We start from the raw sequence: 13055 nt of genomic DNA on the forward strand, positions 1-13055 counted from the left end.
AGAAATAAATTCTAAGTTATTTTTAAAATGCAATAAAATACTACAGATGCAACAAAAATATCACTTTAGGTTTTGGAAGAAAACACATATTCTGAACTACAGAAAGTGAACATGGTGTTATCTTTACGTTTCATAGACAGGTGACATGAGTGTGAGAGAATAGTTGCTTGCCATGGACAAGGTGAGAGTTCAACTGGGGGTGAGGTCCTGACTGGCAGCTCACATTCTTATTCATGTGACAACCCTATACTGGTTGTCAGCACTGCAAATGAACAAATACCTATGGCTCTGTTTGATAGGAAAAAGCTTAGTGTCTGTAAAGCTTCCCTACAGTTAAACTAGTATAACAAATGCAGTACTATTAATCTGGACTCTGTTCGTTTGTTTTAAAGTATTTACAGTGGTACCTCGGGTTAAGAACTTAATTCGTTCTGGAGGTCCGTTTTTAACCTGAAACTGTTCTTAATCTGAGGTACCACTTTAGCTAATGGGGCCTCCTGCCACCGCTGCACAATTTCTGTTCTCACCCTGAAGCAAAGTTCTTAACCCGAGGTACTATTTCTGGGTTAGTGGAGTCTGTAACCTGAAGCCTCTGTAACCCAAGGTACCACTGTATATGCTGCTTTTCATCAACAAAGATCACAGGATGGCTTATCCATTTTGGAAGGAGTCATAACTATTCTTTCCAACAATATTTCTGTTACAGTACTGTATAAAACTTGAGGCGTATGCCCTCAGTTGTATCTCATTTTGCTACCTCTTGCCTTATAAATGGACACAAAGCTTCACAGTTACGCTTTTCAGCTGACAGAGTTACTCTGTGCCAAAATAAAGGAGGCACCAAATAGGGCTCTGATTTGGTTCTATGCCCTGCATGGCAGTGGCATCCTAAGGGCACAGAAGTGAAGCGTATGCCTGATTCAGTGTGTTCTCTTCTGCCTTCTACCCCAATATTGTTGTGGGTATATTCATAGTATTTATGAATAATATGGGAATGGGTAGTGCTGTGGTCTAAACCACGGAGCCTCTTGGGCTTGCTGATCGGAAGGTTCTGCCAACCTAGGAGTTCAAAAGCACACCAGTGCAAGTAGATAAATAGGTACCGCAGCAGTGGGAAGGTAAATGGTGTTTTCGTGCGCTCTGGCACTTGTCACGGTGCTCCATTGCACCAGAAGTGGCTTAGTCATAATGGCTACATGACCTGGAAAGTTGTCTGTGGACAAACACTGGCCTGAAAGCGAGATGAGCGCTGCAATTCCATGGTCACCTTTCACTGGACATAGCCATCCAGGGGTCCTTTACCTTTTTTTCTCTAGTATTTAGACAACTGGTGGAGTCACTTTGGCTGGTAGCCAAGTATGTAGTACACAGCATAGATAGACCCATTGTAAAATGTTTTGAGGTTTGTTTTTTTACAATTAAACAGTATGTGTATACAGTGGTACCTCGGTTTACAAACTTAATCCGTTCCGGAAGTCCGTTCTTAAACCAAAACCGTTCTTAAACTGAGGCGTGCTTTCCCTAATGAGGCCTCCCGCTGCCGGTGCCCTTCCACCGTTCGGATTCCGTTCTTGGACCCGGGTAAAGTTTGCAAACCGGGACACTACTTCCAGTTTTGCGGAATTCGTAAACCGAATCGTTCGTAAATAGGACTGTTTATAAACCGAGGTACCACTGTATATGAAATAAGTTATTCATAGCTTACGTAAGATATTGATTTAATTGGGTATATTCTGAGTATGACTTAGTCAGATACTACCCTAAGAGTGGAACTGAGAAGTCCACAGTTAAATCTTACTTCAACAAGAGAAAATTTAAAAAACCCAACTCTTACCATCAGAAAGTTCTTCCTGATGTTTAGTCGGAATCTGCTTTCCTGTAACTTGAAGCCAAAGCCTGTAGAGCAGGAGAAAACAAACCTGCTCCATCTGCCGTGTGACAGCCCTTTAGATGTTTGAAGATGTCTAGCATATGTCTTCTCAGTCCCCTCTTATTGAGGCTAAACATACCCAACTCCTTCAACCATTCCTCATGAAGCTTGGTTGCCCTTCTCTACGCACATTCCAGTTTGCCAATATCCTTCTTAAATTGTGGTGCCCAGAACTGGACACAGTAGTTGAGATGTGTTTTGACCAAGTCAGAATAGAGTGGTACTATTACTTCCCTTCATTGGGACATCATATTTCAGTTGATGCAGCCTAGGATAGCATTAGCTGTTTTTGCTGCTACATCACACAGTTGACTCATGCTAAACTTGTGGTCTAGCAGGACACCTAGATCTTTTTCACATTTACTGCTGGCAAGCCAGGTGTCTCTCATCTTACATTTCTGCTGCTGGTTATTTCTGCCCAAAATGTAGAACCTTGCATTTGTCACTACTGAAAATTGTTAGTTTGTGCCCAGTTCTGCAATCTCTTAAGGTCACATTGAATCCCAGTTCTGTCTTCTGTGGCATTAACTACCCCTCCCAGTTTGGTGTCACCTGCAAATTTGATGAGCATCCCCTCAATTCCTTCATCCAAGTTTATAAAGATGTTGAACACCAATGGGCCTGGGACAGAACCCTGAGGCAGCATCCCACTTGTCACTTTTTCCAGGATGATGAAGAACCATTAGTTGTGCATGGTGTTCACTGTACCCTTTGTATGCACTTGTGATTTTGTTTTATTTGATTTCTCAGTGAATATTTGTTTGTGTTTTAGGAGGATTGACAGGATGTGGAGGAACGAGTTGAATGATGTGCCTTTACAAAAACCAAGGTCATTCAAGAGTAGAATCCCCGTCAGAGGTTCGGATTTATTTTGTTGCCTAAGTTTGAAAGCAGTTTTGCCAGACTCTCTCTTAAATTTTGGCAGCATGTGCCTATGTTGTGCAGTTTGCCATGCAAGGCATAATGGCTTCTAGATCTGCTTTGAAATTATTATTATTATTATTATTATTATTATTATTATTATTAATTTATTTATACCCTACCCTTCTGGCTGGGTTTCCCCAGCCACTCTGGGCAGCTTCCAACCGAATATTAAAAACAATACAGCATCAAACTTTTAAAACTTCCCTAAACAGGGGAATACTGTTTCTGGGAAAGTGGTCAGATGATGTTGGCTTTCTTTCTTTACCCCCAGCTACTGTTAATACGCATTCAGGTTGCCACTTTCAAACTTTGCAATTAAAATTGCATTTAAAAAGTGTTGAAACCACAATTGTCACAGCTTTTAAGGGAAGTTGCATTTTCTCTGATTAAAAATCTTCTTAAAGCTGTTTGCATATGTCCTACAACTAGTTGAAAATAAGCTGTTCAAAGTAAAGGAATCATAGGTATAAAAAGGTAGCGGAAGTAAATTATTTTGACTACCCAATTAAGTCCTTTTTCTTAGCATTTCTCTTGATAAACCAGTGCTAGTGCAGTTTTGAGTTTGAAGGACTGCTTCTTTGCATGTTATCTAATTTCTGTGCAGTTATCCTATGCACTTGGTATCACTGCAATAAGTTGCAAAAAAATATAAGCACATAAATTAAAAGGTAAAGCAGGAGCTTCTGAATGTTTCTCCCCCCAAAGGGAGAGAATGATAATGTCAAGCAATTATGCATGCAAGCAAAAAATTCCTGCTATAACTGAGTTATACTCATTTTTAAAATATTATTGAAGCATGCGGAATATTTGCCATTGAAGCAGTGTTCGAAACTCCCATTGTTCTAGGTGCATTTTGCGACAGGGAACTTCATTAGCGTGAGCAGTTTCTGAGCTCTGGGTGCAGTACTGCGCCTAAGATTTCAGATTTAAAAACTGCAGAGTGGAAGGAAAGGAGGACCTCCCCCCGCTTCCAGCTACTCTCTGAAGACTGGAGGAGAGGCCCTCTTGAGAATATTAGGGGGGTGGGCAGGGGAAGGGCTAGACCATGTGAAAAATGAATATAATATTTTAGCTGCAGTTCATTCATTTTCAGTTTTGTATTCTTGCTATTAAAAGTATGCCTAGACATTCCGTTGTTGCACCCATAACCTAGGTTCAAGGTGCCATTTAGCTCCTAGCTTTCATATTTCAGTTTCTAACACTGCATTGAAGCTATCATGAAACTAACAAACTTGTTTTCATTTCTTTGTGCAGTCTTAACCTCAGCACGGGATGCTTTTTCACAGACTAATGCAACAGTAAGTATTATTTTACCAGTGAAAGAGGAAAAGGCCTGTGAAAATAATAGTGTATGCACCAGTTTTTCATAGTTCTAAACATATTAAATGAAAATTGAGAATTTTTGTGGGTGACTTGGAACTGGTAGGTGGTTGTGGAAGATACAGGTTCCCGCCCCCCCCTTTCAGCAATATAAGCCACATTTGGATGATCACATACTTAAGAAGCCAAAGAGGTGAACATGCCTTTTGCCTGCACGCCATAGCTGCCAAGTTTTCCCTTTTCTCGCGAGGAAGCCTATTCAGCATAATGGAATTTCTCTTAAAAAAAGGGAGAACTTGGCAGCTATGCTGCACGCATGGTCCCAATTTTCTTCCATTTGCAGTGCAAGCAATCAAACAAAGAGGTCTTTAATTAACCATAGTAGACCAGGATATGAAACCACATTTTGAAATGTGCAGGCAGAAGGTCTGCAGTAATGATTATCTGAGCCAGATCACTGTGTTATAGAAAATTTGCCTCAAATCCCAACTTTTGTAAGTTACAGGTAACATATACCATGAAATGATAAGCCAAATATAATACCACACACAGAGGACATTTTTCAGCCAGAACTCACTGGAACTCAGTTTCAGCATGGTGGTTGCCATTGCCATTATAAAAGAAGAACGGAGGCATTTATAGTGAGTTCCAGCACCTCTTTTGCTAGAAAAATGGCACATGCACACACACACACACACACACATATAAAACACTCTCTGATAAATCCTGCGAGGGGGGGGGGAAGCCTCTTCTGTCCCACTTGTTATCTAACAACTCAGTTTTATGCTTGACACTCTGTCACCAGATGCAATAGGATCAGAAATAGATTTCCAGATTGGAGTTGAATGCATTGAAGTTGGGACCACCCTAGCAGCAGAAAATGGGTGTTGCATTGACTTCTGACTCAATGCAAGTGTACCACACTAATAATGTTTGAGATTCATGGCAAAGGCAGTATATACAATCCTAGTACCTCAACAGCTTTGGGGAAAGCCAATGTGTGACCAGTCCATGAGTTTCTTGAAAGTAAAGAAACTGTGTTTCTTTGGCAAGGAAAACATCTGGATTGATTAATCCGTCTTTCACTGGTTCTTCCATTCGTATATCATGAAGCAGGCCTTATCACAAAACAGGATCTCCTTTTGGATCCTAAAATAGCACTTTCACCATATTATTCAGAAACTGCACAACAAATTTCCCACAAATATCTCATTACAGTATAATAATAATAATGATTAATATAAATAATATATAAATAATAATAATTTATTATTTGTACCCCACCCATCTGGCTGGGTTTCCCCAGCCACTCTGGGCGGCTTCCAACAAAAATTTAAAATACATTAAAATTACTCACCTGACAACTGCTGCATGGCTTACAATGTTGCAAAGCATTGAAAGACTCTAAATGCAGATCTGTTTGGGATCTGAATATCACAACTTTGCAACTTAATGGACAAACTGACAACTCATGGCTGAGAGAGTCGAACAAACAAGAAAATCACCACCTTGGCATAGTTTTAGTAATTATATAAACGTATGGTTCATCTGTGAGGTGGAAGTGTTGTGTGTGTGTGTTCTGTGTATGAATCACTGTTTATCCTCGATATATATTGCAAATAAAGAAAAACACAATGGAAAGAAAGAAAGAAAGAAAGAAAGAAAGAAAGAAAGAAAGAAAGAAAGAAAGAAAGAGGGCTTTGCATTAGTTGCAGCAGTGTAAACCACTCTTGCAGTCCCTGAAATTGTTTTTAAAAGGTGGGCTATTTAGCCTTCCCCCCCCCTCCAAGTTGAGCAGCCAGATGAACAGGAAGCTCCTCTAAGCAATGTGCTGTCCTACTTCATCTAAACTAGAGTCTAAAACTACTGTACAAGTTTCATTCCTAGTGCATATATTTCAACATGAGCAAATATTAAAATATATTTGTCTTATTCACCTTTGGGAAAATGCCACTTATGTCTTCAATGAAACCTACTTTGAACTCAACTTCATAATTTAACATGGATTCCACATTAGATGAGACTAATGATTGTACAAAGTTACAAACTGAACTCCATTCTACTTTGATTGGTAGGCATTTCAGCCTTCTTTTATAAATCTATCCAATCTGTACAGCTGTGGCTTCTCTGCTTTTTTGTGGATGTGATAAGTGATCTAAATATTTAATTTCTAATACACATATTTCTTATATATCAACATCTTAGTTGCAACATATTGAGAACAAATTGGAAGTAGCTCCTAACAGCACAGCTGTGTTGGAGTCTGTCATGGACAGCAAGAAGCCTTCCGCAAGTACTACCAGGAAAATAAGTCGGAAAGGTATGTATTTGATTAGAAGAGTCAATACACAAATAAGCTTGTAGGTGGTTCACACTCTAAATTGGGATGCCCATCTCACACAACACAGACCTTTGGCAAATTGGAAGACTAAAATATTTGGCACAGGAGGCAAACCTTCTGTGATGTATAATGGTAAATGGTAGGTGCTCTCAACTCCTGCAATAAGAAGATGCCTCTTCTAGGAAGTACTTTTTCTTAAATTTTTGTTTGGGCACTACCATTGTTGACTGATGCTTAGAAGCACCATAAAGAACAAAAATAAAGATAGCATTTGGGGTAGTTTTTAGTACTCATTAACCAGGTGTCAAAACTTATAATAGCATAGCATTTTATTTTCTGCCATGATTTTGGCATGTTTTAACACTAAACAAACTTCTGTTTTGCTCAGAAAACAGATTGGGGATTGCCAATCTGTGTAACTAACCCTTGGTTATTAAAATGTAGTGCAATGTTACTATGGTGTTTTGCACCTCTTGGCTCAGTTTGTGTCTGTCTGTCTGTCTGTCTGTCTGTCTGTGTCCATTGGACTTTTTATTTATTTAACATCTTTTTAAATCCTATCTTTCCAGTTAAATCATCCAAGATGGCTTACATCTATAAAATAACTTTTCTTTAGTCCAAAATCTTGGTAATAGTATGCTTGGGATGTTAAAGGTAGAGTATCTTGGCAACAGTGTCTGCGTTGTCATAATAGATTGGTCGTCACAGCTTTTCCATTCTGACATCCAGAGTCTATGTAAAACTAAGGTTCCTTTGAGCATTTGTGTTAGATGGTTGGAGTCGTTTGGCTGGAGTCTGTCTCATATCTTCACTCATCTGCTGGATGAATATTGCCTTGGTAATGGACTGGATGAGAGCCAGTAAACTGAAGCTCAATCCCGATAAGACTGAAGCTCTGTTAGTGGGTGGTTCCCTAGACCAGATGGATGGGAGGTGGCCTGCTCTTGATGGGGGTTACACTCCATCTGAAGAAGGCGGGTACTTAGCTTGGGGGTTCTTCTGGATCCATTCCTGTCACTTGAGGCTCAGGTGGCCTTGGTGGCACAGCGTGCCTTCCAACAGTTTTGGGTGGTGGCTCATCTGTCCCCCTATCTGGACAGGGATAGCTTAACTTCTGTTGTCTACACTCTGGTAATCTTTAGATTAGATGAATGCAATGTGTTTTATGTGGGGCTGCCTCTGAGGATGGTTTGGAAACTTCAGCTGATGCAGAATTCAGTAATCAGTTGCTCACTGGGGCAAGACAGCTTGAGCATATAGGGACAGTCCTGGCCCTCCTGCACTGGCTGCCAATTAATTTCCGGTCCCAATTCAAAGGGCTAGTTTAACCTATAAAGCCATCTGTGGCTTAGGACCGCAATGCTTCAAGGACCACCGTTCCCCATATAAGAATTATAATTTATTATTTATACCCCATCCATCTGGCTGAGTTTCCCCAGCCACTCTGGGCAGCTTCCAACAGAACAGAACATTAAAATGCAACACTCTATTAAACATTAAAAGCTTCCCTATACAGGACTGCCTTCAGATGTCTTCTAAAAGTCTGGTAGTTGTTGTTCTCTTTGACATCTGGTGGGAGGGCGTTCCACAGGGCGGGTGCCACTACCGAGAAGGCCCTCTGCCTGGTTCCCTGTAACTTCACTCCTCGCATTGAGGGAACCAGCAGAAGGCCCTCGGAGCTGGACCTCAGTGTCCGGGCAGAACGATGGGGGTGGAGACGCTCCTTCAGGTATACTGGACTGAGGCCGTTTAGGGCTTTAAAGGTCAGCACCAACACTTTGAATTGTGCTTGGAAACATACTGGAAGCCAATGTAGGTCTTTCAAGATATGAACTGACCTAGATCCTGTTGATCATCACCTGTGGCTCTTCTTCGTGTGCCTCCTCCAGGCAGGTTCTGAAGGGGGGAAACAGGCCTTTTCTGCAGTGATTCCCCATTCATAGAATGCTGTCCCCAGGGAGGCTCGTCTGGCAGCATTGTTGCATATCTTTAGGTGCTAGGTGAAAACTTTACTCTTCAACCTGGACTTCAGCTGTTAATCAATTTATGGCATTTTTAAGTTGGGCGGGGTATTGCCCTTTTTTCTTTTTTATGTATTTTGTGTTTTATGCTGTAAACCACCCTGTGGTCTTTTGATGAAGGGTGGTATATAAATGTATATATATAAATGTAATAAATCATTATCACCATCATGCCTTTGGGAGTGTACCATGGGGCTTTGAGAAAGGCAGAGCTGGTCTTTCCCCTGCTTGGAACCAGATCCCATAAGTAGTTCATTGGCACAATAGTTAAGGCCTTTCAGTTAATGGCTCACAGGGCTGTGGCTGCTTCCCCACACAATTCATTCTTAGTGCTTTAAATGTTCCCCTTTGCCTCAGCCTTGAGGCTAGGGAAGATGGATGTTCAGTAGAAGGCCTCATTGAAAATACTTTGAGATTGGAAGCTAAAACTAATTTTAAAATAATACAATGTAATCCATATAATGTGATTCCCTCTTACCCCTGGGAATGATGGATGTTATGCTGCCATTTAGACAAATAGCATAAAATCTGTAAAAATTCTTTCTCATAAACTTTCCAGCGAGGTGGGGGCGGGGGAATGTGGACATTATTGTTTAATCATCTGTTGACTGGGAAGTGAGTTCACAAAGCTGTCCTTTAAGTGTTCTGAAATACAGGCAACCCCCGAAATACAGGCTTTTAATATATTTTACAATAATTTTATAGTAAGTTTGTTACTTTACTCCAGTTCCTTACCATTTATTTCCAAGCGCTTGAAACTACGTTCTAGAGACTCTGAGGAATTATTTAATGTACTACTCTTTAGTGCTAATTGAGCGCGCGCGCACACACACACACACACGCACACACACACACACCCCGCAAGATGCATACAGGATTCCTTGGTTTCTGCTTCAGCTTCCAGGTCTTCCAGCCAGAAGGAGAGGTCCCTTCGCTGCCCCCTTCGTGTCACCACTTTGGATAGCAATGTTGGAAAGAGTGGGCATGTTGAGTTTCATGAACCCCTTGTGGCTTCTTTCAGGTCAGTATGAAATAAGAGGAAAGTTTGCTAACTCATGGAATCAAACCGTAAGCACAGAACCTGCCGTTTTTTAAGGAACGAATATTTATGAACTTCCTATCCCACCTTTCGATCCAGGCAGGCTTTTGTGAACTGGATGTTGCACAGACTGTTGATGATTTCAGTTAAATGAGGGGTGAGGGAAGGGAGTGGGGGGGGGAGGGAATTGACTTACTAACTGTGTTGTTTGTTAGAGCAGACTGTTAGGAGTACTTGTATCCCCTCCCCTGTATCCAGGATACAACAAAGATTTTGAGGGCTCTTCCTCACTTCATAGAGAAAATCCATGGTGCAGGGGAGATTAATTAGTATTGAAGGAAAACCAACACCTCTAATTTTGAATAATTCTAAGCTATGAAGGAGCAGAACCTCTAAAACCTAAACCACCCTGGAAAAAGGACTGGTTCCAGTCCCTCACTGCCTAAGCCTTCCATGCATTATGGGCAGGAATAGATTAATATATACCCCCACTGTACTGTTAATGTTCAGTGTGCAGTTGTAGACTGCTGAGGCTCAGCACTACATAAGTATGAAAGTATTTGTCTAGCCCTAGAGAGAGCAGCAATTTTGTACTGCTGTGCATTGGGAAACATTCTGGTTTCAGTTGATGCTTGATGGAGAGGTTAGAGCCCAGGCAGCTCAGTTTTGCAGGAAAAAAGATTATGAAGAGGAACCTAAATTTCTTGCACATTCTGTTGTTTTACCTTCAGAACTGCATTATAAGAAAATCAACAAAAATAAGAATCATTTGGTAATTGGATACTTGCACTGTAATAGCGATTCTCCTTGCAAAAGTCTTGTTACAGCTTTTGTTTTGTATTTACTATATGTTTTTAGAGCTGATTCTCACCATTTTTTCTCATGTTTACTTTTTTTTAGGGGCACTCCATGGTCCCCATCTTATAAAACATCTTGCCAACCGGAGGCTAGATGTTTAAAGCTTAAAGAAGTAGGAAATAAGACTGAAAGAATGAAACATTTTACCTATGAAAAAAGCGAATCAAATTTGAACATCCGAGATTTCCAAAGCCCATCTTTTGCCGATGAAACTGTTGTCAGATATTTAAATGACCGACCAGCAATTGATGCCTTACAAAATTCTGAGGTTTTCTTCAAATCTGTATCAGAGGAGGAAAAGGCTGAGAAATCCAGAGATGAATACAGTAAAACTTCTCAGAGTACCACAACCCTGAATGTTGACCTAAAAGAATTGCAGCTGGCAGAATCCTCAGCTTCTTCTACCAGTACATCCAGTGCACACAGATTAGATATTTTAAAGCAGCATCAGCATGAGGCTAAACTGGAAAAACTGAAGGAACGGATTAGGAAGCAATTGGAGCGCCCAGAAGAGCTGAGCAGCAGAGGAAATCATCTGGGATATGATGACCATCCTATACCAGCTGCAGCTGTAACTCCAAAAGTCAGGAAAATTGCAGCTGCACATCCTGCTCCTTCATATAAAGGTACATAGCTTGTAAATTGAATCTGTGTGAGAAGAAATACATTTATTTGGTTTGTGAAACCAAGAATGCACCCTACCTTAGATAGGAACACATTAAAGACAAAGGATTGTTCTAATTCTTATTATTTATTACCTTCCATACTTTACCTGCATTTCCATCCATTAAGATGTTTTTGTTCTGATGCACTGTATATGTTTAGAGTTAAATTCACAAACATTGTATTGTGACTAACTGTATGGAATAATTGCTTTTATTTAGTTAGTTTCCTTGTCATTGGTGCTAACTATCACAGCTGCCGCCTGTCGCAGTAGCACAAGAGATTTTTCTGATAGAGCTTATAGGAAACCACTGGCTGTACATGCACAGCAGTCACACAGTACAGTGTTTACATTTTAGCGGTTCTGTAGGCATCAGTCAGTCATGTGTATAAACTATTCTGAAGTGTACTTGCCCCCTCATTGCAACTTTTATTTTTATTTTTGCAGGAATGTATCTTATTTTTCTGTTACGTAATAATTCTGTACAGAAATTTCTCATTTAATCTATTTTATGCAACATAGATTTGGAATCTTGAGTTTCTTTATTTCTAGTAACAAATGTATTGGATGTTTAAAACAGATAAACTTTGTCCGCATGATGCATTGGTCACCTTTATGTTAACCAATTGTCTTAAGGCAAAGTCAGCTAAATATAGGTGTACTACTTTTGTTAGGATTCAATCCATCAGAAGCCAAGATCCGTACACCTGATGGAAAGGTGTGGCGTGAAGAGGAATTTATTAATCGCAGTAGAGAGTTATGTCCTGACTTAGAACTGCAATTAGCAGGTAAGTAGAAAACATGATCATCATCATCATCATTATTTACATAGCTATACCATCCTTCATACCTCCTACATAATTAATCTGTAAATTAACAAAAACTTATAGCCCTACTTCCCAGACTTCTTAGGTTAAAGAAAAAACAAAAATGAAAGACTATGAAGTCTAGCTTGAAAGCCTGATGTTGTATATTTAAATTCTGATAGGCTAGAGACTAGCTAAGAAGGCAAGCTGCTACAGTTCTGATACATGTCTTTGTGTGTTCTTTTAGTTGTGGCAATGATTCTCTCACACTGTTTTTCAGAAGACAATTTGGCTGTGAAATTGACAACTGCTGAAAAAAACAAGGAGAAAAAAGCAACCAGACCAGTGCGCAAAATCCAGAAAGTGACACAATTTCCAAGTCCCGATTCCAAACCAGGTCAATTCAAGTTAGCTTTTAAACACAAGCTTTGGCTTGCACTCTTTAAACATTGTTCAGTTTTTTCTTCTTTTGATCCAGACACCGCCCTCCACCACTGGTGGCACCCCCCCTTTTTTCAATCCTTGCTGTCTCCTGACATTTATATTGCTAATGAAGCACTGGAAAATGACTCCGTATATCCTTCTTGGTTCTTTGTTTTAGGCAGTACCAGTGTAATAAGTACATCATCCTGGCGGGAGGGACTGAGACTTGCAAAGAAGCTACTGGGTCCAGCACCTAAAGTAGGGCAGCAGGACCAAGAGCCATTATCCATTGACAGAGCTGGCAAGGATAAGCCCACTAAATCTGGTAAGCTCAGCCTTGTGTACCAGGTACGGGGCGGATAATAATATGACTGCGGAGCAGCAATCATGCTGTCGATGGTTCCTTGACATTTGTGGCCTTTCAAATTTGGTGCCAAACGCAAGCCCCATTGGAATTGGTTCTGCTCTTGAGCTCCCAAGTACAGCCTATCCCTGCCGAAAGCAGGGTTCAAATCACTGCTTATAACTGCTGGGATTGGCTGCACTTGAGAGTCCGTGTTTGGGAATGGGGTGCTAACATTCTGCAGATACAGGCCACCCCGATTTGCACAGGGGTCGTGTTCTGGGTCATCGAGCGCAACAAAGACCGCTGCCTATCTGACTTGCTCTTGTTGTTGTGCTGTAGAAAGGACATTATGCATTTGACAAAGAACTGTCAACTGGAAAAGG

The 13055-nt window shown here is 40.6% G+C and overlaps 1 protein-coding gene across 9 annotated transcripts in view; it reads left to right on the forward strand.

Annotated features, from left to right (window-relative positions):
- The window catches only part of CEP350 (centrosomal protein 350), a 58716-nt gene that overhangs the window by 6412 nt on the left and 39249 nt on the right, over nt 1–13055 (forward strand). For all 9 annotated transcript variants that reach the window (XM_035121771.3, XM_035121770.3, XM_035121772.3 and 6 more), the window contains exons 2-9: nt 2703–2788; nt 4109–4152; nt 6380–6494; nt 9434–9557; nt 10476–11059; nt 11772–11885; nt 12184–12300; nt 12505–12651. In XM_035121771.3, the coding sequence (XP_034977662.2) occupies nt 2716–2788; nt 4109–4152; nt 6380–6494; nt 9434–9557; nt 10476–11059; nt 11772–11885; nt 12184–12300; nt 12505–12651 (1318 nt within the window). In that variant the 5' untranslated portion in view covers nt 2703–2715. The remainder of the gene's footprint in view (nt 1–2702; nt 2789–4108; nt 4153–6379; nt 6495–9433; nt 9558–10475; nt 11060–11771; nt 11886–12183; nt 12301–12504; nt 12652–13055) is intronic.

This window comes from Zootoca vivipara, chromosome 7 (genome assembly GCF_965207765.1).
Source record: "Zootoca vivipara chromosome 7, rZooViv2.hap1.1, whole genome shotgun sequence".
Classification (NCBI taxonomy): Eukaryota; Metazoa; Chordata; class Lepidosauria; order Squamata; family Lacertidae; genus Zootoca; species Zootoca vivipara.